Source organism: Hemicordylus capensis, chromosome 1 (assembly GCF_027244095.1).
Source record: "Hemicordylus capensis ecotype Gifberg chromosome 1, rHemCap1.1.pri, whole genome shotgun sequence".
NCBI classification, from domain to species: domain Eukaryota; kingdom Metazoa; phylum Chordata; class Lepidosauria; order Squamata; family Cordylidae; genus Hemicordylus; species Hemicordylus capensis.
In genome coordinates, this window is record NC_069657.1 from 435,895,429 (window position 1) to 435,923,353 (window position 27,925).

The following is a 27,925-nucleotide window of genomic DNA, read 5'->3' on the forward strand; positions in this document are numbered from 1 at the left end:
TAGCTCAAGAGCTTCACGTTGAGTTAGTGAAGGAGAGGGGATCTTTTGGATCTCCCCATCCCTCCTCCAAGTCCTTAATCTGTCTCCTCCATTGCCCTTAAGACCATGACTGCCCTTGCCTCCCTCTAATCTTGTTACAAGGTTTCAAAAGATAATGGAACTTTGAAAGAATAAATTTGCACATTACTACATCAATTTTAAAACCTACAACGTTTGTTGGATTTTGCTGGACATTCTTGGTGCAGAACCAGGATGCTTCTTTGCATAGAAGTGACATTCACCCCCAAATACATCAATTAACAATTTTTACCTTAAGAGTGTGGCTCTTTGGAAAGCCTAGTTCTTGCAATAGTACACTGACGTAAGTAAGATCCATGCAGAGGAAAGGAGTGTGCTCTCCTTGTGGAATCTCCATAGTTTCACAGACTTTGGGTTGGGGAAACACAAAAACCAGGAATAAAGTTATTTGCTATAACAATATTTCCCAAGGCACCCCTGCTAACTGGGCAAAGAGGCACCTTTTACCATGGTGATCCTCTTTATTTAGTAGGGGGAGAGTAACTGGCCCTGTCCACCCCCAGCACAGTACCTCCAGTGACTGCTGCCGGTGTCTGTCTTATGTTTCTTTTTAGAATGTGAGCCCTTTGGGGACAGGGAGCCATCTTATTTGTTTGTTATTTCTCTTTGTGAACTGCCCTGAGCCATTTTTGGAAGGGCAGTATAAAAATTGAATAAATAATAAATAATAATAGGCGCCCTGGGTGCAGTGCCAAAAGACCTTGAAGAGCACTTCGACACCATAGGGGCCACAGAAATCACCATCAGCCGATTACAAAAAGCAGCTTTACTGGGAACAGCCTATATTCTGCGACGATATCTATAACAACAACAGCAACAATACTGATAATAAAATTCAGCCATCCCAGGTCCTTGGGAAGGACTCGATGTCTGGATAAAACAAACCAGTCAATAACACCTGTCTGACTGTGTAAACAAGAAATAATAATAGTAATTTTACTTTACATTTTACAAGCACAAGAGGCCCTTGACTGGATTACAAACTCCATGGTCAACTCTTTATAAAGATTTTCTGTTTCAGAAGAGGGAAGCAAGCAAGTGGAAAGGAAGCACTCACCATTCTTCGCAGCATTTTCAAAGTCACTGACTGTCAGGGTCCCTCCTTTTTCATCATCTATGGGGGGTGGGGGAGGCGGAGATCTTAAATTTTGGTGGTGGAGAAGGATTGGCATAATAGTCTACAGGTATTAGGTTTGTAAAGCTTAAATTCAAGTAGTAAGCACCCTGTGTTTTTCAAGCAGAGCTCTTTGGCCTAGTTCCTACTGTGATAAAACGTTTATCTGGACTATACCGCTTCAGATAGCAGGCAAGGATTTGCTTGCCTGAATGTTCCTCATTATTAAAAAAGAGTCCCATACATAGAACACTAGCATGCTCAGGAGAAAGGTGAAACTAGAGCCTTTCCTCTCCTAACATCTAGAGGCCGTGCACACAACCTCGTTGGGAGGGCAGGCAGGCTGCAGGAAGGTAGGAGCTTGCCTGCCTTCCCCAGCAGATGAGCGGTCATCATCCTCCCCTCTGCCATGCCGCATGCCCACACAAGCGGTGGCACAGCAAAGTGAGATGCTGGGAGGACTTCCCCTCCTCCCACATCCCAGGGTGCCCTGGGGCACAAACATGGCGGCTGCTCTCATTAGAGGAGCTACCATGCTCGGTTGAGCTGCGCCCCCCTGCCCGGCTGCTGGAAATGGTGGCAGGCCGGGGGAGCGATCTCCCAGACGATTGCCGACTGAGGTTAAGCGAACCTCAGCTAAACGGCAGTGGGGCTTGGTGTGGGTGCAGCACCGGGAACAACCTTGTTCCCGCTACTTCACATGCGCAGCCGAACCCAGGCTGGGCTGCTTTAGCCTGCGTTAGGCTATGTGTGTGAATACCCTTCTAGTGTTCTACATGGAGGAAATCTTTCATATGGATAAGCATTCTATCATGTGAGCTTCTACATGCAGTGGTAGAGCTCAGACACATTTATAACCTCAGTGAGAACCAGCAGGGACAGTATCTGTATTACCTCATATTACAGCTGACTCACATTCTATGTTATATTATGGCAATCCATTCTAGAGGAATAGATCTTTTGGTTTGGGGCAGCAAAAGCAACAAAGCATTCTGTGGCATCTTAAGAACTACCAAATGTATTGTGGTGTAAGCTTTCATGGACCAGAGTTGACTTCAGAGGCAAGTGTTATCCTTGGTTGGCAAATATGGGTACGGGCAGAAGGAAGGGGCATATGTACGATTTTGTTACAAAAGGAGGTCAGAAAGCCCAGCAATGCAAAAGACAGATATGCCACATTACTATGCAAAGCACAAGTGGTGGTGGGTAGAGAAGATATCCAGTCAAAGGAGTAAGAGATCCAGTTGGAATGGTTGTGCTTACTCCCAATTTGAAATGAACTGGCAAAGCAAGAAAAACACATGAGGTGTACATAAGAACTTAAGGACAATTAATTTCTATAGTGAGCTATCCTCCCCAAGTCTCTACTCAGCCCAAGTCTGACAGTGTCAAATCTACAAGTGAATTTCCAACTTAGCATCTTCATGCCGCAGAGAGACTGCACTGAAGCCAGCTTTGTGAAGTGCTATTATCGACCATATTATATTGCTAACAAAATGAAAAGTAAGTTTACCTATTAAACCAATGTCCACAGCCAAGTCGTAGTAGTATGAAAAAGCATAAAACTCTAAGTCCTTTACTTCAACTGTCTTGTGTACTTTGTTGTTGAGCATTTTTGCTACTTCATTAAAACATGAGTCATAGAGAGACGGTCCTAAAAAATATTAACAATACAAGATTCAGTGTTGGCAATTAAATTCAAGTATGAGATTTGCTATATGTGCTAGTTTAAGAAACAGTTTTAAGGACACTGCTCAATGGTTAAGCAAGTGAAGTTATAATCAGATAGGCAACATGACATCCTAATACAATATTTTGAAGTCTAAATAAGCAGACGGCAATTCTAAAGGGCTGAGCATAAGGCATCTTTAGATCAGTCAAAAGCAATGGGAAAAGCTGGGAGCTCAACAATCTGGGGGTGGGAGGAAATAGGTCATTTACGTAAGTCCCACTAATCTAACTTTAAAGCATCAACCCTTAAAAAATAATCTTAGTTTTATTATGCAACACTGAAGCTTACTATGGAAAATTGTGACATGGATTACTTTCCCCTCGTACTTCACAACTAACGGCATGTCCACATGGCATTTGAGGGGGGAGGAGGGGGGAGAGAATGTTCAGGTGCACGAATTCAGTGAAACAACAGCCTGTTGGCCACATACCATCCATCATGGCCCTATGCCAGGCGCCTTCCCATCAGTTCTCTTGGACTACCATGCTGCAAGATCAGCACAAATGATAGAGTTCACACAACTGGACAAATTAGGGACCCCCCACGTGCACTGTGCCAGTTTAAAACTCTCTTGCACTGGACACAAACCACAGTTTGTCTTTTTCAATAGTCTGATGGGGGCTTTGCTTCTCACACATTTTCTTTTATCTCTGACACTATGGTTCTTGTATCTGTCTAGCAAGAGAAGGCATACCTGGTAAGCTACTCTCCAAGTAGTTCTTAAAAGGGAATCCACCTATTTCTGCTAAGGCATTGGAAAACATTGCCTGTGTAAACCCAGTTTTATTTCTATTCCATTTAAAAGCCATATTTCTAGTGACATCCGTGGAAGAAGATCCAATGCAGGAAAGGTTAGGATTGTCAAGATACCTTCCAGATAGCCTCTCTAAGCAGAAACGGCTGTGGCAAACGTGGATTCAGGGCAACCATGGAACTCATGGAACTAACAGGTGACAGTCACACAACCAATTTGAAAGCAAGGTCTTGGGCAGAGGAATACTGAAGCTTTTGTGGACAATAAAAACTACAGATGAACACAGATTTGATAATACACAAGGCTGATAAATTAGGCTTGTTGCACCTATTGTAGCATTAACAAGAGGCTAATCTATAGCTCTATCAAAGTCAAGCAAAGGGCATGGTCTGAACATGCATAGTAATAGCTGCCTCCTGGAAGCCAAGCATATCTGGGCCTAGTCAGTGCATGGATGTGAAAATGCCTGGAAACCTACACAAGCTGCTTATATAAACTGCTTCATGTTCCATGAAAAGGTCTGGGGTGGGGGGGGGCATTAATGTAACAACAGAAAAGGTTTCCATAATCTTTGTGAATGAATTCATGGGGGACACACAACTTCAAACAATCCTGGAGCATTTAAAATCAAACAGAACTAGAAGCTGGCAAGATCTGCCATCTAAAGCAGTTTTCTAGTTTATGCCCCTTGGCTATATCCCAATTCCCAATAAATTCGCTGTAATTTTTTTGGAACCTCCAGTCTGTTACTCATTCATAAAAGGGAACCAACAACAGCTCAAAGATGGAATAAATTGAAGACCAAATAACTTTGGATGAAGACATTACGATAATGAAGACTATGGAAATACTGAGCGACAAGCATTTTAATAGAAATACTACGTGCTATTATGTATTTAATAGAAATACATGCTACCTAACAAACAAGAGATAGCAATCTTGTGCTTTAAAAAAGGTTCTGTGGCAAGAAGAACAGAATTCTGATCTATAGACTGTGCAAATTTGCACAGCTTTTTAAACTTTGCATAGTTTATTCTATTTCTATTAAGGAAAGAGGCAAACTATGCAGAGCATTCCCCATTGAGGAATCATATTCAATAGCTCTTGAGCTTCATAGATTTTTCTATGACTTTTAAATCATCTCCCCAATCCACAAAACCTGGGTTTTTTTTTTGTTTTTTTCTTAAAGTTAAAAGCTGAGATTCTCAAGAAGAATCTATATGCACTCATTATTACATTCTGTGTTTGTGTGTATGTAGGGGGGATATTGCATGCACATAGCCCTCATGATAGGAAGGAGAACTTGTGGGCAACCATCCAGAGTTTCTATGATGAAAATGTATATTAGCAAATTGCGTTGGTGTACTATACCTGCCTTCTGTCCTTTAATTTTGTACTTTATCTTGTCATGCTCCCATTCACCCTGAAAATCAGGTGATAAGCAGGGACTTGTAAGTGCTTCACCTTCCTTTACTGAAATGGGGGGGGGAAAGGCACTGAGACAAAGGAAAAAAGATCATATGGAAATCCCGCTTCCCTTGCCACTGTTGGATTCAGCATTTTCCCACCCCTGAATTAGATCAGCAGCACAAATCCCAGCACACTTAAGCCCTCACCCCACCAAAGCTGAATATTATTTATCCTTTATTGTGAGTAGCAGGTCCTTTCTTTCCACAAAGAGAATTTTCCAGTACCACCACTCATCAAGCACACACAGGGTGAGAGTATAAAGACAAACTGGTGAATTAGATCCCTTATCTCCAAAGACAGATTATCATTTGGCTAGAGTACTCCATATAGCACAAAGCCCCAGTTAAGTTGGGGCATCTATTATGGTTTAAGTATCTGGGCTTTCCCTAGTGAAATCCTGCCTCTGCTGCTTCCTGCACTGGACACATTTAGAATCCCCCAATGAACACCAGCTCATTCAAACTGCACAAGTGGTCCCAGCTGCCCAGAAATTTGGCCTTTCTTTCACTTTTTTTTTTAATCAGGGAAAACTGAATGGGGGAATGAGGGAGAAGCACCAAAAAGCTATATAATGCCTATCTGCTCCTTACTTCTTGTGTGCTTGAGTGCAACTGTTTCTGTGCACACGTCTGAAATGCATGTGGGCCTCAGTACTATTCAAGACAAAACATGTCCTTTAACTCAGTCCTTGACTCCTCTGTGGGGTCACCAAATGGTTGGCCCTGTGTATCTTAACAGCAGCCAAGTAAAGCAGCACTTTATTGCCCTCTTGTGTATAACAGCCGTATAATCGATCAGAGAAGAATCAGGCACTGTCAGTGGCTGTTCCATCCTCTCCAAAATCCCCCCCCCCCAAAAAAAAATCTTTGGAAAATCCAAGCCTAAGTGTTCTCTGGCAGCACTGCAGAGCTTTCATTCTTGGGGTTAAGCTGGTTGAGGATGTTCCTTCATAGGGATGGACACTCTCACTTGCTTTGCACTGCTCTGCATTTCTTTGTTGATTCAAATGAGATCTGCTGGGCATTTGATGTGGGGCAGTACCCACACTGGCAAGTACTCTAAAAGCAGAGAATGGTACTGTAACGATCAGGCAGTAATAGCCTTTCATTTCCTGTAAAGAGTGAACCAGAAATGACAGGCATTGACCTCTGGGGATCAGCCACTCAGTGCACGGTGACTAGGACCTAGAGGACCTGGCAGCAGGAAGTGAAGGGGGTCTTTGTGTTCAGAAGGAGCCAGGAGGGTGATGAGAGATGGGGAGCAGGCTTCTAGAGATGGGCCCGGACCGGTCCGGAGGCCATTTAAGAAGCCTCCGGACCGGTCCGGACCTGGGCGGTCCGCCACTGGGTGGGGGGTACCTTTAAGAGCGGCGGGAGGGTTTACTTACCCCTCCCGCTGCTCTCTCGCTTGCCGCCATAATTTTTCGATTAATTGGGGCGGCAGGACACCAGCCGCCCCCGCCACGACCTGATTAGGGGCCAAATCGGCCCAAACTACTGCCACGGATGCCACCGACCACCCACCCAACCGCCCAACACAAGGCCCGATATCGGGCCAAGGTAGCCACGGGGGGGGGGGAACCTGATTAGGGGCCAAACTCCCAGGCCTCCCGTCGGAACTCCCAGGCATCCTTTGCACCCAAAGCCCCAGTTCGGGCCGAGACTTTGCAGAGAGAGGAGCTCTGTTTGCGAGCTCCTCTCCTTCTCGGATTGTGGGGCCCTGATCGGCCCGACTGACGCGGGCCTTCTTGGGATGAGGACTCGGGTGGCTGGGAGGGCGGGCGGGCGGACGGTTGGCTGCCGCGGCGGCTGTAGTTTGGGCCGATTTGGCCCCTAATCAGGTTGCGGGGGGGGGGGCGGCGGGGGCGGCTGGTGTCCTGCCGGCCCAATTAATCGAAAAATTACAGCGGCAAGCGAGAGAGCAGCGGGAGGGGTAAGTAAACCCTCCTGCCGCTCTTAAAGGTACCCCCCCACCCAGTGCTGGACTGCAGTTGGCAGTTCCGTGCACACACCTACAGGCTTTGTGAGCACCATCCATGAAGTCTGGCTGCCTCATGGTCAACAGCCAACCTGGAGACACCTCTCATGGAAGGACATCTGCAGATCTTTGAGAGACAGGATTGCAGGAAACTTGAATTATCTCCTGGAGTTTGGGGTGAGTTCAAGGGAAAAGGAAGCCAAGGGCTTTGGCTTCAGGGAAAGGTTTAGCCAGGGAACCGTGTGTTAGGTAGCCTGTGTTAGATTTCTTTTGATTTTGTGCTTTTGCAAATCCTTACAATTCGTTTAATGTGTTTTTATCTGTAATGTAACAAAGAGGAACTGAGCCTGAGCCCTTTTAACCATGCAGGGCTCTGTAGAACTCTCTGTACCCTGTAAAGGCGCTTTTAAAGGTTTCTTGCACCTGGGTGTGTGTGTGTGTGTGTGTGTGTGTGTGTGTGTGTGTGTGTGCTTTCTGAATTATCCTTACAACTGGTTAACCATGATTTTAAAGTGTGCCACTCCAAACACCAGCTGGAGTGATCTTTGGAAGTAATCTTGTGAAGTACTGAGTATTTCTTTTTATCTGTAACTAGAAGCTGAGAAAGCCTCAGACTGAAACAGTCTAGAGTATTTTGGAATCCCCCCCCCCTCTTTTTGTTCTTTGTACTTTCACCTGCCTCTGAGTGGATTTTTAACTCAGGAAAAGGGGTTTCACTCTGGTGCAAACATGCCTCAATGTTAATTGTTCAAAAACCTACCAAGTTTTCTCATCACATGGGAGCTGCATGTGGAGGGATTTTAGACTTTTCCCTTAGAAAAGGGAAGGCGAGTCTTCCTGGACATTCACCCAAATCTGGGGTGGACGGGGGACAACCCTGTAATAATTAGGGTGTGGTGGCAGCAAATCAGCTACTGAGGAAGCAGTCTAAGTTTTTAAAAGGAACAGCCTTTGTGGAGCAAACATGGAGGGAATGATTCAGCATTTTTCTTGCCCCCACATGGGCTTGCCTTGAGACAAAGGCTGGGCTTAAATCCACTATTTGCTACAGTGACCAACAGATTTTATAAATAAAAAAGGGAATTTAAAAACTATTTCAAAGTACAATTTTATTGGGCTTATGTTGCATTATGTCATTTATCTTTCCCTGAGATGACTAGAAATTGGCGAGTGTTAAGAGATTTAAATTAAATACACATACACAAATAACTAATTTAAAATCTCTAATATTCAAAGTAGTTTGCAATACTTACAAGCTTGCCCCTGAACTCCTCCTAAAATCGCCAGCCTTGCTGACATCAACCCAAGTCCCAAGTAACTGGAGGTGGGAAAAGAGCAAAATCAGAACACAACTCTGGCACCAACAAAAAATTTGTTTATTGTTTTTGGTAAAAGCAAACACAACATCCAGATTAACCCTGTGTCAACACACCAAGGTTTTTCATTGTACAAAGGGGAGGGAGAGGAAGATGACGAATTTCAGCAATCCCTCTTTCAGCAGTTCCCTTGGCAACAGGGCTATGGTTTTTTGTGGGGGGGGGGTTGGGTTGCCAAACCTTGGGAGCTACCTCCACAACATGGCAGCTTGCAGGATGTAGAGCCAGTTGCAAAAATGGCAGCTTGTACAAAAAATTACATTCTATACACACACACACACGTGGTCCGTGGCAAATGGTGTGTGGCAAGCTCTGCCCACACAGTGCTTTACCAATCAGAGGTAACAGAGCAGGATCACCGTGGTGATTGGGCAGTGGGAATTCCATATGCAGATAGGGAAGAGGAGCCTGTGTTGGTTAAGGTCAGTTGGAATGCAACTGTTAATGGTGGGAAGATTGTAGAGGAGAGAAGAATCTATAAATATATAGCGCGAGTGGCGGACACTGAGCAATAAAGCAGGGGCTGTGGCAGTGGGCAAGGAGAGCAACTAAGTTTAGCGCACAGATGCTCTGTGCAGGTTCAGCTAGTTTGAAAGAATAATTGATTTCAACATCAAACCCTCTAGATTCCAGAAGCATTTTGCTGCAGGACAAGAGAGGAGCAAAAAAAAGAAAAAAGCTGCTTTGTGGGGGAAGAAACTGGAGAAACAGTAAAAGCAACCCTGATCACTTGAGGATAGATGAAAAATGGCACAGCCATGCTTGCACCCACCCACCCAGCCAGATTCCCTTCCCACAAGGGAAGTGAGGGAGAAGGAAAATCTAGAGAGGTACTGCAGATAAGCCTGGGAGGTATCAGTAGCTCCCATGCCAAGGTAAAGTGGCATTAACCAATTGTTAAGGTTTAAAGATGTCCTGGGTTTGGGGAAGAGGGAAAAGTTATGCAGACAATTTTACAGCATTTGGCAGCCCACTCTTTTCTATCAGCTTTGAGATACTTTAGTTTATTTATAGTTGCCAAAAGTACAGCGTGCCCTTGAAAGCAGAAGAACAAAGAGCTAAAGAAGCAGTAGAAGAGACAAGAACTGTATTCTGTACATCTGTGCACAGTGGGTTTCTATTAATACAAACTCTCAAGTTTCTAGCCCTTCTAGCTTGCAGACAGAAGTTTCAAAAGTCTGGTGCTGGAATGGGGCTGCTCAGTCCCACCCAAGATGTTGGCAATAATGCCAGCCACCTATCCAAGGTAACCAAGGGATCAATTTATATCTTTTTACCCTTGGCACACCTGAAAAGTTGGATCCCAGTGCTCCCAGGATAGCATGTGCAGCTAGGCTAGGAAGGTTTACACTGAAGCTTACTTTTGTGTTCTAATGGCAGTACCTAAATCAGGGTGAATGTCAGCTGAGACACTGAATTATCACAAGGATCTTGCCATTCCCCCCACCCTCTTTTTAAAAGTGGGATGTCTTGTCTACATAGCTCTCTCACTTATGGGTCCTAGACAGTGTTTACCACCCAATGGCCCTTGCTCTGGCCTTGCACATATTATTTGTTTCTTACTTGAATTTACCACAAATCTTGCGAAAGTATTTTTACAAAAAGCCAATTACAGTCAAGTGTGTTATCCAAATAAATCAAATGTAAGCAATATGGCTACACAGAATGTGTGCATTTTATGCCAAATACATTATTTGCATCACATTAATACAAACAAAACACACACACACACCCCACCAGACTTGGTTGTCATCCTCAAAAACCTATTTTCCCCTCTATATGAGATACAATCCTTGATACAACTAACCTGTGTGAATACAGCTGGTATGTAGTGTTAAACATCTGAAATGAAGTAATGTGGCCTATAGATGAGCTCTCCAGAGCTGTCTGTAAAGAGAACAGATGGGAAAATGAATGTAAAAACCAAACACACTAAACCATAGCATACTGAAGTTTTTCATTCTCTCATCATGCTATTCAAGGAGGCATTCATGGGGTATAGCATCATGCCAACAAAACAGTTCATGCGTACAGTTCTAGGTAGTTTTCTTGTCACTTTATGAGCTGTTTGTTTGTTTAAACTACTGCCCAGTACTTGCTTCAGAAAAGTTTGCTGACACAGAAGATTAATCCTTGATTGACCTTTTTATCTTCTTGAGCACAAGTTCTGCATATAACCTCACACTCGCAGGTTTTACTCTTAAAATCAAAATGGGAAGCTGAGCAGAAGCAGCTAAGGAAAGATGAAATCCTTGTTACCTCAGTGCTTGGGCGAAATGTGATCTGAGTTGATCCACCTCCTAAATCCAGCATTCCCACACATCCCTTTCTTGGAACATTCAAGCTATCTGAAATGCATTATTTAATCAATCAAAACCCATGGAACATTTAGTCATGAGATCTACACATTTTATCAAAGTAAAATTCGCAAAGTCACACTCACACATGCACAAACTCTCTCTCTCTCTCTCTGAACATCCCCCAATATTAATTAACATTGACTTCCAGGCCCCAAGCTCACTGTAATTCCAAGGCAAGGGACCGAAGAGATCAATGGAAAAGGACATGGTGCCCCATACTCTCCAAGGGAAGATTCCCTGGCAAGCAAAACTCAGGGACTGGTTTTATTGTAACTCAGCTTCAATCATCACACATACTGATTCAGCAATCACTTCATGCGTGTATGCACAGAGATACCACTCAGCACACTCTCTTACATACACACAATTACTGGAGGTAATGTTTTTCACAAACAAGCAAGAAGCCAGGTACACTGGCCTTCCATACAACGGCCTTCCACTTTCCTTGAGTTGCCCCCTCCTGTTTCCATTAATCCCAACAGTAAAACAGGTTGCTTACCTATAACCAGTTGTGAGTGACCATGGGCCCCTACAGAGATCAGACATTATTCCACACCCCCACCCCAGACACCTTGGAAGTGATCTCTCTCAAGCCCTCCACAATCCACAACACCATTTACTTGGGGTGGGGGTTGAAAAGAAGATGTAGAAGACAAACAACAGGAGGGAGAAGACAACTGACCCCTTAGAGAGTTCACATATATTAACCATATCAACCAAGTATTCATTAATTTTATTTCTTTCCCTTTTATTCAATCACTCAACCTCTTGGTCCAATTGATGGACCCCCAAAATAGGAAGGGCAAGACAGAACTTCCATTCCTTGATGCCTTTGTGAAAGTTATAAAATCACAATTATATATTCTAGAATTAGTTATAATTATAAAATTAGTTTTCATACAGTAAAAGTGTGAAATGGCTTCAGATACACCCAGCTTTACTTGGACTAAATACATGGCTATGCAATTCATCCAGTTATAAGGAGACATTTACCTGAGTCAATTCACGCAGCTTTCCATTTGAACATTTAGTGAGGACTACAACATGCAGTGTAAAGCTTGTAAGTAATATAACTTATGAATGTCAGATACAGTATTTATTCACATACATACCTGTTAAAAAATTGACAGTGATCCAAGCTGAAATACCTAGTGAGAAATATTTTGGAAATAAGTGCGTTTATACAAAGTAATTTTCCATGTATAGTATAAAGCTGAACAATAAGCAACACACAATCACAGCTCAGGTTTATTCACTCTAGATCTCGTTCAACTGGGTGAATGAAACATAGTACGACAGAATCCCAACTTCACACACAGAGTTGAAACTGGTTATAACTATAGGGAAAGAGACCTTGGTATCATGGGTGCAGCATCCATTGGACAAGCAGGGACAAATGTCCCTGGGCGCAGAGGTTCAGGGCCTCCCCAAGCAGACCACCACATCCCTTCCCTTGCCCTGCTGCCCCGCCACTGCTTCTTATCTTTGCCTCCGTGCAGCAGTTGGCGCTGTGGCTGGGCCAGACCTCTACAGCCGGTCAGCATGTCTCCCTCCCTCTTGCCAGTTGGCCGAACTGCACGCCTGCACACTTCAACTATGGAAGTTGCATGTCTATGACATCCATAGTTGAACTGTGCAGGCGTGCAGTTTTGCCAGCCAGCCAGAGAGAAGAGAGGCATGCTGGTTGGCAGGAGAGGCCCGGCCCAGCCACAATGTCCGCCACCACACGGGGACAAAGGTAAGAAGCAGTGGTGGGGCAAGGGCAGGGGGAGATGTTTGTTGCCCCGCTCCTTGAGTCTGCCGTCAGATGTAGGAGGTGTGGCTTGGGGGGCACGTGTGCTTTGCATGCATGATAAGGGCCCCCGGGGTCTCGCTACACCTCTGCTTGGTATGCTAGAAGAAAGTTAACTGAAAATGCCAACTCCATGAGCTTTTTGCCCATGGGACTCATTATTCAGCTACAGATGCATTCAAGGAGCCCTGCCGTCATGCAGTATGGCCTTAGCCAAGCTGGCGCAGCAACATACACATATTTACCTATGTTCAGGGGATATTTGTATAGCGAAATCTTCACGTGTGGAGTGAGTAATTGTAAAATAAAGTACAGTGGGTCCAAATAGAAAACACTCTATCTATAGGATTTTTGCTACACCCCACATTTCCAGTTAGAGAAAGAAGTGAAGTCTGAGAGCAACCCAATAGCTGTATGGTAACTGCTGTAAAGAATACACACTGGCTGTATTAGCAGAATGTTATTAAGCGCGTTATCCTCAACTACCTCATTCTCTCCCTACTAAAACATGAACCTAGGTTGTAAGCTCACTGGGGTAGAGACCTGCCTCTCTCTCTCTCTTGGCTTATATTGCTCTGTAAATGTCACACAGAGTGATGGTACTGAATAATAATTTTACAACTATTGTAGCTACCCTGGTTCCACAGAGGGCCTTTCTGCTGTATTATTCAGAGTTCTTACTGCAGAATCCAAGCAACTGCATGAGTCACTGAAAAACAAACTCAACCTACCTTCATCTGTTCCATCCATTATGGAAACACAGTCATTCCGTACCAGGAATGGAGAGTCATGAAAAATGTCCTTTACCTAAATTTAAAATAAGATTTTTAAAAAGAATTTCCCACTTTAGAAAAAAGTACTTGGTTTCTCTGATCAATGTCCAGAGAGGCCTGAGGCACAAATCTTGAATTCTACCAAACATTTATGGGCAACAGAAGATGGAGGCCTGTAGCACTTAAGCTTTGACATTTAGCAAATAAATATTTAAGCATTATGATTGATGACTTTATGTTGCGATGCAAGTTATTGACAAAGATTTCTTTGCACACCACCTCAGAGAGTGGAAGTATCTTCCAGAAGTCCTTGTGACCTTCAGCAAAAATAACCAAGCCCGAATTAGCAACAATTAGGGTTGACAGATCTTGTTTTCTGCATTGAAGTTTGAAGGTTAGGAGTGCTCTGTTTCTGAAAAGCTGAAAATCCAGTCTATTATAGCACCATGTGACCCTTCATGAACCTATTTGGCTTGGGGATTATGAGATAGCAAAGACACTGAGCTGGCACACTCATAGCAGCTAGCCATGGGTTTGTGCACTCTCTCACTCATGAATTTCCCCCATACCCCAATACTTTGCATCAGTGTTAGATCTGGCCATCAATTGTACTGCTGGACTAAGATAGAGGGAGATAGCAGAAGTGTGGGCAGGGAAGAGATGGAAAGGGCAGAATACGGTCTTGTGGCCTACTCTTAATGCCTAAACCAGAGTAAGCTGCTACATCTCTACCAGGTCCTGCATGGATCCATACAAATGCATTACAGTGAGCCCCTCATTTAGTTGCTGTGAGCCACCAACAGGCCTGTTAAGAGGAAACTAGTAGGTTGTGTGAATGGCTGGAACTGGAAGCCTACTCTAGTTATGTAGATTTTGTTGCCAAACATCAGTCATGACTAGTACCTCTAGCTTGATCTCTTATCTGGGAGAGGGCACAGCATACCAGTCCAGTCTGGTAAAAAGCTTTCCTTGAAACCACTGCAGCTTGGGCTAGATATTGACCAACCCCATCCCACCCCCAACAAACACCATTATCTTATCTGGATTCAGTTTCAATGTGTTCACACTTATCCAGCCTGACATGGTCTCTAGACATCTGTCCAGCATATCTGTTGCCTCACTGGGAGTGACGGTTATAAATAACTGGGTATCATCAGCATACTGGCAATGCGCAACTCTAAATCTCTGGGTGACCTATAAATGTTAATTGCATTCTTTCACGCTACAACGTGAGTCTGATGCAGTCCTCCATTAAGAGTCTGCTGTCCACCTTCATTTATGAGGTTTAATAATTAAATTTCAGGACTGGAATATCAGTGTAAGACTTTAGTGAGACTAATAACTGTACACAAAAGATACAGATGCTATGCTAATTTAGGTTCTAAAGACAATGGAAGTAGGAACAAAGTACCTTATTGAGCAATTTCTGTGCCTTTTCTCCTGGCAGCAGCCTTAAACCAGCTGTTGCTTTCAGGACCAAAGGTGTGGACTTCCACAACTTCATAGGAACAGATTCTTTAGCGATTGCCAGAAGATCATTTATCCCTTCAGCACTCTGAAGTGATACAAAAAGAACAATGCTGTTATTTTAGCAATTATAGAACATTTCTGCTAGAAGCAGAAACATATCTAGTCCTTTCCCATTTCTAGTCATCCATGAAGGAGAAAAATGGCACAAAAGGAGCACTACATCTGAAATATCCCATGTTTCTAACACTTTAAACGACTAAGTTCAGGCTTATCAAGATTCCTTCTACCATTGGTCCAGCATTATCCCAAGAAATAATTTAAGACCCTGGTTAATCTTTTGCTGATTTTATGAAAAATTTTCTTTAAGTCAGTTTACACCTTAAGTACTAAAACGCCATGGCATCTCAAGGGCAAACATATCTGCCATGGAAATCAAGCTCTCTCAGAGACCACGCCCCTTTGGGACACACAGATAACTCCATGGCAGCTAACTGTGGTACAAGACAGAGTTTTGGGGCAAGATGATATGGGAGGTGGCAACTCCTGAGATACTCAGAGGGTTTGGGATCAGGGTAACAAAGTACACACATTACTGCATTTCTTCATTAACTAGACAGGGGTTAGCAAAAACTGAATTGTTTAATTTATAGAGCACACAGAACGAGAGTGAAGTGCATCCCCCTCTGGAGAAGTGTTCAAAATTACCTTATCAACATTGTCGGCATATGCAGAGAGCCCTGGCTTTAGAGGTCTGAATGTTGCTTTGATTAATCTAGGAATTTCTGTTTAAAAAACAGAAGATTAGTACAGCAGATTACAGAACCAACACACAACATAGCAGTTTGCATATTAACACACTGAAGACAAATGTAATCTTAATATGAATCCCCTGGGAACACACCCATTGCTCACATAAAAACTGCAATAGACATATTATTTGAGTTTGCTGGTCAGATCAACTTTTAAACTGGATCTCAAGCACACACCTGTAATGTGCAACAAGACCATTAGCTTGCAACATCAAAGTATTTGAAAAACTATCAAGGTCAGTGGCCCTCAGCCACCCACAGTATATTCCACATATCAGGGTTCCAAAGCAATATTCTCTTGGGCCATTTCTTGAGCACGTGTCCCTGTGGGTGGGGAGTGGGGTCGCATTCTGCCACAAGTAACAACCAATTGGCTTTCTCTTCCTGTATACCCTGTTCCGTTTCTAATGAGTGACATGTGATTCTCCGTAAGCCTCGTGTTCCGTCCTGCCCACCCTGAAGTTCCCGAACTTCATGCAGATGAGAATCTCCCTTTATTCCATGCTCTGTAAATCACTCTTCCTTTTACATCTTGCCTTTCCCCCCACCCCCAACTCCCCCCAAAAGGGTGCTGAAAGCAAGACTGAGGTAGGAAGACACAGAACCCAGAGCTAAACATTGTTATGATGCATTCTGTACACAGAAAGGTAATCTCGCAATCTACCTATTGCTCAAGAGATTTTGCCACGTAGGATTTTATCCTCTAATTGTTCTACTGATCTCTCCACTCAATGAAGCACAACATACTAATTAGCCTGTTAAATCTACTATTTCTATTTTAACCCTGGGACATACTTTTGGATGCACAACAGGCGTTCTCACATTTTCTGCAGTGCAGATATTATTCTAGTCATAGCATTTTACAAAAATGTATTTTCAAGTGGGGTGTGGGGAAACAGGAAGCAACCCCAGAATACTAGCTTGGATCCTGACTTGCACAGGTGGAAGGAAGTTTATGCATGGAAACTTCCCCTCTGTAGCCCCCTGTACTCCCTGAAAGGTTGCTCCCGAGGGCTGGGAAGTGTTTTGGAGCAGTGCAGAACGGAGTACAGGGGATTCTCAAGAGAGGGAATACATCTGTGAAAACTGGCCAAAAGAAACATCTGCATAAGCTCCCTATTACTCACGGGGGGGGGGGGAATCCCTCAGGCCAATTCTAGCCGATTCACCCATCCTCTGCCCCATGGTGTGCTCCTCAAACCTACCACTGCTTCCTGCCCATCCCCAGTGGGTAGGCGCATGCTGGGGTGAGGAGACCACTGCTGCCACATGCGCCACCACCAGGGTAGGAAGTGCACTGCCGCCACGGGAGGGCTGTCCGTGAGAACACTGGCTGCCTAAGCCCTCCCTACACCACTGACCCTAGGTGCAGCTCCCTGACTAACTGTTTACTAGGTCTGCATGAAGCTTTAGCCAAATACAATACACAGCCCCGCTGCCACTGTGCAGAGGCAACTGTCCCCAATGCACAGTGCTGTGCCCTGCCGAGCATCAGTAGGACTCCTTTAAGGGAAACAGGGCCCTGGCACCATCCTGGAAGGCACACACGAGAGCTCTACGAGGGAAAGTGTTGGGAAGGAGTACACTTTCAACTGCTGCATGCATACCAGTTGCAGGGGAATAACAGTAGGAGAGAGGGCATGCCCTCAACTCCTGCCTGTAGGCTTCCAGGGGCATCTGGTGGGCCACTGTGTGAAACAGGATGCTGGACTAGATGGGCCTTGGGCCTGATCCAGGACTGGATTTTTTGGATTTTGTCTTCCAAAATGGCACCAGGGCTTGAAAAGGCAATCTCTCTTGCAAAGGGGAAATCCCAGTGCTAGGAGAAGTACAGCACTGCAGAGAGGTCCACACAGTGGGAAATGACACTCACATTGAAGGGGTGCTTGGTGTTTTTTTTTTTTTTTTTGCCAAAGTGGCCTCTGCCTGAAAAATACTGAAGATCCCTGTATTAGGGGATGGTACAACAAGCTATCAACTGAAATAGGTTTTCTTACCTCCTAACTGTTGTGCAAATAGGAATATGTGCATTCGAGTCCCCGTGCTTCCAGCATCAAACATAATTCCATAAAAAGTTCCCTGATCTGTTCTTGATGTCCCACGATCAAGATGGTTTTCAAAATCATCACCAGCATTTCCTGTTACATCCAATATTGGCTTGGGGCCCAAATTCCATTTTAAATATACAGCATAAATTGCAGTACAGGCAAAAATTGCAAAAGCGTAGAACAGTTTTGGTATCTTCATAGCTTCCATTAAAGACTTATTTTTCTTCTTTCACATCGGTTGCCCGTGCCAACTCTACAGTTAAACAGACCACAGTTAGCTATATATCAGAACATCTGTAATAAAAATGAATCAAGCAGAAGAAAGGAGCTGAAGCATGATGGAGACACTTCCATACACTACCTTTGGTGTTTGAATTATTGGGGAGGTGGGAACGAAGAGTCACAATCCTTTAGGCTACTTGGGACATTATTTGGCTCCTCCTACCTTTATTCAGTAGATCCCTACTTGAATCTTCACCATTTCTTTCTGTAGCTACGTGTCTGGCTGAGAATGGCCTTAAGCTCTGCATTGCTTGGTTTACTCAGATTGTCTATCCGGATCTACTTGTATATTCTCTCTCCTCAGGCAGGAACAGAGCTAACTGGCTGCCAGTTTCCTCTTGTGCACGTGGCTAGGTCAGATACTCCCTCCAATCATCGTCTCCTGCCACACCCCAAAGGTCTCAGCTACCTTAGAGTCTACATACACTGGGAACTTTCCAGTGAAGTGGAACAGTCTCTGCTTTAAACGAGTTGCAACAATGTCAGGGGTGGGGGTCAAGAAATGTTGGTTCAGTTCACCAGCCAGACAAAAAATATTTTACATTATCAGATGTTTTCTTGAGCTATTTTTCATCATTTTTCATTTGTCACAGACTAGTAGATTAGTGGATTTCCTGAGCACTGGCAATGCCCCTTTCCAAAAGAACCTGGCCCCAAGATGAACATATTCTTGAAATCTAGCCGGCAAAAGATGAGGGTGGTAGGAGTACAGTCCCACTCAAATGACCATCAGGGACCATGCAGAAGAGGGCTGGATTCTGTCTCTGTGCTAGAGGTTCAGCAGGAACACGAGCAGAACTACTGCTGCAGAAGAAATTATTAGGACTAGCTGATCTTTTTGCTTTGTAGAAGTCCAAAATGGGGACATGAAAATAATGAACAAATGTCTGAAAACTCCTAAGATCAAGGGCGTGGGGTTTGGTTCCAGCCCAGATCAGAGGTAGTCACTGTGGCCAGAGGTCCACCTAGGCAATTTTGCAGCCTGGACCTAAAGGCCTTTGGAGCCCCACCACAGTGTTTTTAACATATTTTTAATGCAACTACACCACTCGGGACAGACTTTGGGGGGCCCCCAGGGGGAGTGGAGGCCCTGGACTTTGGCCCAGAAGTCCAGGGGTAAGAGCGCCTCTGATTGTGGCTGAGGTTTCACTGGTCAAGGGGAGTTTGATTAGTAAAAGAAATTGTTCACTGTGCATCACTATCATCCTGCCTACATCTCAGCTGATACTCTCTCCCTGGGGGATTCTTTGTTGAAGGAACCCAGCATTGGGCATGGTGGGGTGTCCCCTTTTTGAAGCCCACTTCTCACAAGCAAGATGGGGGGGGAGGCGTGATTGCTGCAGGGTATTCTTTCTTTTTAAGAATAGTCACCAAGGTCTCTTCCAGACATTGATCTATTACAACTAGGGATGTGCACGGAACCGGCAGTTCCACCAGTTCGAAGGCGGCGGGGGTGCTGCTTTAAGAGCGGGGGAGGGTGCACTTACCCCTCCCGCCGCTCCCCCCCCCCGGCATCCTTTGTTAAGAAAGCTGATCGGGGAGGCAGTGTACCTCCCTGCTGCCCCGTTGGCCAGAAGTCCTCGATATGCCAGTGTGCGCAGGCTTGTTGGGGACATATCTGGCCAACGGGGCAGCAGGGAGGTACACTGCCGCCCCGATCAGCTTTCTTAACAAAAGATGCCAGCGGGGGGGGGTGGCGGCAGGAGGGTAAGTGCACCCTCCCCTGCTCTTAAAGTGGCACCCCCGCAGCAGTTCCGTGCACATCTCTCATTACAACTTCATATCTAGGTTTCATCACATTAAGATAATTCTTAACTGAGACAGAGCAGTGACAGGAATCCATGAGCTACCTAAAAACAGATTTTAAGTCTTAAAAAAATAAATAAATACCCAAGTTATTCTCATCAGACTGCCTTCTGACTGTTAATATCGGAATTTGGGGCAAGAGTAGTAAAATACTCATATAATGAATACAGTTCCACTTCCACTGTTAAACTAATGAAGTTAATTTACTGAAATAGGTTACAGCAGTACTGTAGCTGGTGAGGTCCTCCACATTAACCAAATGTGAGACTCCTCTATCTTGTGGCATCTTCAAAGGATGATGTGAACACCGAGTTCTACTGGCCTAGCACCCTTTATTTATTCTTTTTTACTACTGCTTGAGCCATTTCTCCTGCCCCAGCAAAAGCAATTAACCAATCATATTCAGGAAAAAAGGTTTCACAACTGGTCTTCTAATCTAGGTAAATTCAAATTAGGATGTTATGGGAACATAGTGGACATGTTATAAAGGCCCCTTCCTTCAAGGTTATGAGACTCCTGGTCTCTATCAATACTCTGTGTTTTGGAACCTTGTCCATTATCTTACTGTTTCTAAACAGATGTTCTCAGAAATGGAACACCAACACCAACTGCACCACCACTGAGCCCCTCGTGGCGCAGTGGTAAAAGTGCCGCCCTGTAACCAGAAGGTTACAAGTTCGATCCTGACCAGGGGCTCAAGGTTGACTCAGCCTTCCATCCTTCCGAGGTCGGTAAAATGAGTACCCAGAATGTTGGGGGCAATATGCTAAATCACTGTAAACCGCTTAGAGAGTTCCAGCTATAAAGCGGTATATAAATGTAAGTGCTATTGCTAAGTGCTAAGATGCTAAGCCTATCAGTTTTTCAAAGAATGGCTCGTTTCCACAAAATAACTGAAACCTGATGTAGGCCTTCTGGTAAGAAGGCAGGCAATGGACTAACATGAGCACAGGGGAGCTGCTTTCTACTGAGACCACTGTTCCATCTAGTTCAGTACTGAACCAGCAGCTTTCATACAGTGGGCTTTCCCAGCCCTACCTGGAGATGAGAAGGATCAAAACTGGGACCATCTGCATGTGGTCTTCCACACAGTTACACATCCACCCCCAGATATTGATTACTGTATTTTCTTTCTTTTTAACCTGCACAGCCCTGGGGACTTCAGCCAGTAACAAGAAAGAAAAAGGCACCTACTACCTATCCAACAGAACAACATTTTATCCAGTTCTTTGAGATTTCTTTTCTAACTTACTCATGAGCCCTATACTATATGAATCCCAGAACATGGCTCCGAGATGTGCAAATAATTTACTCAAGGGTGCAGCAAAGTCAACTGAATAAGTTCAAGGAAAGGAACAGGAAGAGAAGATAGTGTACTGTGTGACAGTCAATTAAAATGATTAGAAGACTGTGTCACCCTATAGAACTAAACTGTCTGGCACTGAGTCAGTACTTTTTCCTTGGAGAGAAATGTAGCTGCTATCAAAAGCATCAACTTGTAAACAAAAGTCACCCATGAATACAGCTGCACACCTGTAACTAATCTACAAGTATTATGACTGAATCAGTTGTTCCACTTTCTACACCTGTAACTTGAAATGTTTAACCTAATGCTAAAGTGTACATTCAGGTTTTGTTTTTTTTAAAGCCTCTTCTGCTCTCTGAGCTGCATTAACGAGTGGAGAGGTGCCACCCCCACGCCCCATCTAACATGTTCCAGCTGAAGTGGCCCCTTCCTCCCGCAACTGCTACCACCAATCGAGTGACCAGGGACTATCTTGCTCTGAGGGGAGGAGAGAAGCAAGAAGTCAAGAAAGGCCGTCCATGTAAAAATGTAAATGTGTGGCTTGATGTTTTTGGAAACATCTTTGAGAGGGTTGCCTGAAAAGCGGGATATAAATGCAAAATAAAATAAACTATGTTTACAAGCGACACATTCCAAACCAAAAACCATTCTTAATATTACTCGTGAAAATGTCACCACTTTCAGAGTGGATACAAATGAATTTAAATTGGATTTTTTGAACATATGTCCAAGTATTGCAAGTTTCTTTTTTAAAAAGTAACCTGGTTAAAATTAAATCTGAATACAAATATGGAAAACCTGCATTCTCAGCTTCTTAAACCTGAATCAGTGGCCCTCTATTAAAAATATTGAGTTAAAGCATGCTTCCCATTTAAATAAAGAATCATGGAGAATATCTCTGCTGAAGTCAACCTTTATACATATGGAACAATGTATCTCGCCGCCTAGAGATGCACATATCAGGCAGTATATAAATGTTAAATAAATCAATTATGGGTTTGATGCCAGAGACTGGCAAGTTATTACATCCCCTGTGATTCCAGAGGCACCATCTTGCATATCACTGGGAACATCATCCACTGTGCCCATCCCAGTGATTGTAGTTTTGTGCTCCTTAACTACTTGAGCTCTGCAGCTTTCTCAGTCCTCAAACTCTGAATATTTATTCTTCAAAACAAACAAGGATGTTTCCTTTTCCTCTCATTAAAATAAACTGATCTGCCCAGTAACGAGATATTAGTCATTGCTTCTGGAAAGTAATGGGTCCTTACTAGTCTCTAAACAAAGATATGTTGGCTTCAATGTACAAATTTTGGATTGCATAGCTACTGTGTTTCCAGGTGTGGGTGGGTGTATTATATAATATAGAAGGGAAAAAAGTGAATGAGTAAGCAATAGCATTGGAAGGTATATCCTCCTAAAATAGTGTGCCATCAAGTTAATTTTGACTCCTGGAGCCCACAGAGCCATATGGTTTTCTTTGGTAGAATACAGGAGGGGTTTACCATTGCCTCCTCCCGCACAGTGTGAGATGATGCCTTTCAGCATCTTCCTATATCACTGCTGCCCTATATAGTACCAGTGGGGACTTGAACCGGCAACCTTCTGCTTGTTAGTCAAGCATTTCCCCGCTGCGCCACTGAGACTATACAAAAATATTTAATTGTAAGCTAGTTCAATGATTCACCAAGTACACACACAAGACAGCTTGTGCATGGATAAAGATACAGAGAATACTGCTGTTATTACTAAATTACAAGTTTAAAACCCTGCTGAAAGAGGAGGATAAGATAATCAAGTATACATGAGCACAGAAACCCTGCACCTTTTGTGGCTGTGTATAGAAAAGAACATTCCAACATATACAACAGATGTCCTCCTGCATGACAAACTACACCCTGCCAAAATGTCCTCCTTTACCACTCAGCTGCTCAGAAAGGTACATTAACCTCCACATCCTCTTTAGTATCTGGTCATCCTAGGAGGAGCACACAGCAAAATTCCAGTGCTATTTTTTCACTTGGGTGAGTCTGTTGGACACAAAGAGTCAAACATAAGAGTCTGTTGGACCAGATCTATAATCCATCTTCACCACTATTTTCATTTTGTTGCTTAGATTATTAAAAAAAGAAAAATGAGAAAGTTTCTAGATGCAGAGAACAACGGCTCTTGCATTTCTAACAGTTGTGATATCAACAGGTTCAGCTTTTTTCCACCTGAAATCCCCTCTTCTACACAACTGCCAAAATTGCAGAAGCCTTATTCTGTTCATCCTAGAGAGAGATGGATGTGTAAAATAATTTAAATGGGGTCCCATGTTGCAGGCTGGAATTGAAGGTAGCACCTGCATCTGATAATGTTGTACACTCTTAGAATACATTGTCTATTCCTTCTCTTGCACCACCACAGGACAACCCAATCTCTTCTGCCCAGAAGTAAGCCATATTGAACTGAACCTCTGTGTTCAGAGGCACTATGTTGCTCAGTACCACTGGTCAGAGCACAACAGCAGGAGAGTGTGATTTTATTTTTTATTTTATTTCCCGCTCTTCCTCCAAGGAGCCCAGAGCGGTGCACTACATACTGAGGTTTCTCTTCACAACAACCCTGTGAAGTAGGTTAGGCTGAGAGAGAAGTGACTGGCCCAGAGTCACCCAGCTAGTATCATGGCTGAATAGGGATTTGAACTCAGGCCTCCACGGTCCTAGTCCAGCACTCCAACCACTACACCGCGCTGGGCCTGGTTAGCCACTGTGGGAAGTAAGGTGCTGGTGAGATGGATCGTAGATCTTCTCCAACAGACTCTTATGTTCTTAGATAGGCAAAGCATTCTTTTCCTTAGCCCAATTTGGACCATATACCGTTTCAGTTAGATAGGAGTGGGAATTTCAGCTGGTGGAGCAGCCTTCCTCATCCCTATACAACAGGGTGCAAAACATGCTCCTCTTCTCCTCAACAGTAAAGTAGTGCATGAGCCTCTGCAGCATCTTTTGCATCTGGCCACCCTAGGAAGACTCAAAGACAGAGAGTGTGTGTTAGTATGGTCTTCCTTCCTCTCTCTAAGGCTGCAATCCTAAACACACACTGACTATGCAACAACTTCCAGAGAGGTTAGCCTGTTGCAGCAAACACAAAAGATTAACAAAGTTTTTGTTGCATAAACATCTGTGGACCAGAACACCTTCATCAGATACATGAAGTATCTTTGTCGCAGACACATATATTGATCACAATCACAGACACATATATAGAGGGGGGGAAACTGCAAACCATGATGGGGCCAACAAGTTATGAAACAGAGGCAGAGAAGGGTACTAAGCCCAGGCTAATTCCATGCTGTGCCTGTTGGGTACAGGTAGAGAGTAGCAGGTGTAAGGGTTTTGGCAAGCACCTGGAGACCTCAATTGATGAAGCCATCCCCACCAGCCCCTCAGCCCCTCTGGGGGAAGGCACCAAAATCCCTTTAGGTCTGCTGAACTCACTTACTCAAAGCCATAGGGCTCAGGTGATGGTGAGTGAAAGGGCAAATTTCCTTCACACCTTAGCAGGTGTGCCAGCCAAGAGTGGTCAGAGCAGCTGGAGCTAGGATGGACTTGCTTTAAGCTTTGGTTATGAGAGGTGTTATGTTAATCATGAGTGGCACCACACCAGCTAGTGATTAACACCATGGTTAGTAGAAGTAAGGTTGGATAAGATAGACTGGTTAGCAAATTAATCTGGTTGCAATAAGCCTCTGTTAATAAAGTTGTGGCCCTCAGGTTAACTCAGCTAAAGGGTCTCTCACCTTTACATTACTGCAGAATTAGCAGTAATCAGCTTTCCCCGCAGACAGCAGGCTTTACCACGAGTTTACTGCGAGTTCAAAGTTGACCCAAAAAACAACACAAAAAGGGGATTTTTTTAAACCTCAGAAATAAATCAGGGGCTAGACTCTAAGCACTGTGAAAAACCCAAATTATGTGTGAAGTGCTTGCTCCCCAATGGCTCACATGGATTTGGGGTAAATCTTAGGGTAAAGCGCCAGCATGGTGTAGTGCAGTGATTCTCAAACTTGGGTCCTCAGGTGTTATTGGACTTCAACTCCCATAATCCCCAACCAAAGGCCACTGAGGCTGGGGATTATGGGAGTTGAAGTCCAATAACACCTGAGGACCCAAGTTTGAGAATCCCTGGTGTAGTGGTTAGAGTGCTGGACTAGGACCGGGAGACCAGAGTTCAAATCCCCATTCAGCCATGAAACAAGCTGGGTGGCTCTGGGCCAGTCACTTCTCTCTCAGCCTAGCCTACTTCACAGGGTTGTTGTGGAAGAGAAACTCAAGTATGTAGTACACTGCTTTGGGCTCCTTGGAGGAAGAGCAGGATATAAATGTAATAATAATAATAATAATAATTCTAGCCAATATGTGAATGCACCCCAACCCACACTCCAGATGCGAACTAAATGCTGTGGAAGGACGGTCCCAATGCTTGTGGCAGCTCTCTCTATCTCACCCCCTTCTACAGGGAGCAGTTGCCTAGGCAGCAGGCTTCCTCTGAAGTAAGCGCCACTGAAGTCTACGGCCGGGATTTACTCCTCCCAAGTAAGCCTCGCAGCTGGGGAGAGAGCGAGAGAGAGCCCCTCCAGCCATCCGTTTATTCCGCCCCTTCTAAAGCCCGGACTGCCCACCCGCAACAGACCACGCTCTCCGTGCCGCCGCCGCCTCCTCCGGCTCTTGGGAGACAGACAGGGTCTGTCTGACTGCCGCTCCCACTGCAGACCCGCCGCCCGCCGGCCAGGGACACTCACTCAGCCGTCTCCATCTGCCTCTTCTCCCGAGGACAGGCACCGACTCAGCAGCCTTGCTCAGCTCAGCTCCAGGCCTGCGGTTCCCATCCAGCCTTTCCTGTCAGCTCCGCCAGGACCCCGATAACCGCTTCCCCATCTCACTATGGCGTAAAAGCCCTTCGCACGCAGGCGGAGCGCAACAGGCCTGAGGGGATGACGGCGCATGCGCGTGTGGCGCCGCCCCACCCACCCCCCGCCGCCGCCGCCGCCCGCGGCTCTCAGCATCTTGGGGGCTTTTCCTCAAAGTTATTACCACACCTCTCTTCGTACTTCATCAGTGGGCCGCAATGGCTGCGCTAGAGGGGAGGGGGCATGGGTAGGCAAGCGCCTCCCCCCCACACTAGCCCCCTTTTTATGTTTCGGAAATAAAATATATGAGACACTCATCCATAAATACACATTGCTTCTCCTGTGGCTTCCCCCCCCCCCCCCGTCCGAGTTCCCTCCTAAGAGGGATTCCCAATTGTTGACTACAACTCCCAGAAGCCCTAGCTGCCATGGCTTTTGCTTGGAGATTATGGGAGTTGTAGTACCATACATCCGGGAAGCCCTAGAGAGAACACTGCCCCCCCCCTTTTCCCCGTGGTGCCTCCACTAGCGGGGGGCAGGAAGGCCTCAAGCTTCCAAGGTGTACTTTTTCTGTTTTTTACTACGATCCTGAGGTCCACCAACCGGAGCCAGGTGCAAAATAAATAGTGGTTTTCGGAGGATGCCTCTCAGCCTAGGGAGTTGTTTTCAGTGTCAGGACTGAGTTTGCAGCCTTTCCGCAATCCGCACAAAAACCTTCTGTTCTCCCAAGTCTGATTCAGGCAACACGTGGGCAAAAGAAAACCTGTTTGTTCTTGAGCAACCGGGAATCAGAAATGCTTGCTGATTTTGTGGTGTTTCTAATGAATCCCTTCCTTGATCCAGGCCTGCTCTTTTAGATTACAGTTTGCACAGTTCTAGACGGGGTGGGCAGAGAGCACCAGGAGAATAAGCGTCTCTATTTGCTTTGATGTGAAAAAGAACCAGAAGATTTTCTTCAATAAATGCTTAATTATAACCCACGGCCTGATCTTTGTGTCTTCCCTTTCTGGATTCTACACTGATCTGTTGCATATTTTCACCCAGAGAGCTACCAGTAGATCCTGATCTAACTTCTGTCCTGAAAAATGTGAGCAGCTGTGTTGGTCTATATTAGGAAAGGGGTGGATGGGATTCCAGGCAGCCACAGCAGCATAACAGCTTTATTAGAACCAAATGAAAGTCAGAGTAGTGAGCAAGCTTGTGAGTTTCGCAGAACTCTTCCTCAGGCTGAATATTAAACAGAGCAACAAAAAAGTGGTGGGGGAGGGGAAAGAAGAGCGGTGCTGGTAGTGAGCATGGGCACACTGGAATGCTTGAAATAAAGTTGGTCTTTTTCACTGAAAACAATGGGGCTTGCTTACAAGTAAACATAGTTCTGCAGGGGTTAAACTAGAAGACCTCCAAGGTCCCTTCCAGTTTTGTGACTCTATGGCTAGGACCATGTTGCAAGTCTGCTGATGTTTTGTCCATATGACAAAAAGGAACAGTCACATCTTTTATGGGAGGTAGAAGGTCCAGATAGTGCAAAGGATTTTGCCACACAACTGCATCTAATCAGAAATCCAAGGAAGCAGAAAAATTGCAAACCCTTCCTGGGTGAATGTTGCAAATTATCAGCACCCCATTTATTTATTTATATTATATTATTTAAAATATTTATACCCCGCCCCTCCAGTGCACTACTGCTCGGGGTGGCTTACAACAAGAAGATAGACACAGATACAATAAAAGTAATAAAATTAACTAATTTTTTTTAAAAGTCAGTTTAAAAACCACCATTATTAGGTTCAAATTAAAATGGAAAATTATATAAAAAAACACTTTTTCACTTCAATAGAATTTCAGCTGAGTGTATGATGGGTTGCTGTGGTGCATGTTTGCAGT

At 44.6% G+C, this 27,925-nt stretch overlaps 1 protein-coding gene across 3 annotated transcripts in view; it reads right to left on the reverse strand.

The window, feature by feature from the left end:
* ENTPD6 (ectonucleoside triphosphate diphosphohydrolase 6) overlaps window positions 1–26,132 on the reverse strand; it is a 34,714-nt gene extending 8,582 nt beyond the window's left edge. The window contains exons 1-14 of one of the 3 annotated variants that reach the window (XM_053243581.1): window positions 25,934–26,130; window positions 24,932–24,999; window positions 17,703–18,006; window positions 15,602–15,678; window positions 14,838–14,981; window positions 13,385–13,460; window positions 11,974–12,009; window positions 10,761–10,849; window positions 10,309–10,388; window positions 8,379–8,443; window positions 5,050–5,151; window positions 2,706–2,846; window positions 1,136–1,192; window positions 311–426 (exon numbers count right to left, since the gene is read on the reverse strand). In XM_053243581.1, coding sequence (XP_053099556.1) covers window positions 311–426; window positions 1,136–1,192; window positions 2,706–2,846; window positions 5,050–5,151; window positions 8,379–8,443; window positions 10,309–10,388; window positions 10,761–10,849; window positions 11,974–12,009; window positions 13,385–13,460; window positions 14,838–14,981; window positions 15,602–15,678; window positions 17,703–17,961 — 1,242 coding nt within the window. In that variant the 5' untranslated portion in view covers window positions 17,962–18,006; window positions 24,932–24,999; window positions 25,934–26,130. Of the gene's footprint in view, window positions 1–310; window positions 427–1,135; window positions 1,219–2,705; window positions 2,847–5,049; window positions 5,152–8,378; window positions 8,444–10,308; window positions 10,389–10,760; window positions 10,850–11,973; window positions 12,010–13,384; window positions 13,461–14,837; window positions 14,982–15,601; window positions 15,679–17,702; window positions 18,007–24,931; window positions 25,000–25,933 lie in introns of those variants that run through there. The other 2 variants (XM_053243571.1, XM_053243586.1) reach the window with 2 other exon arrangements.
* Between the last annotated feature and the right edge of the window lie 1,793 nt (window positions 26,133–27,925).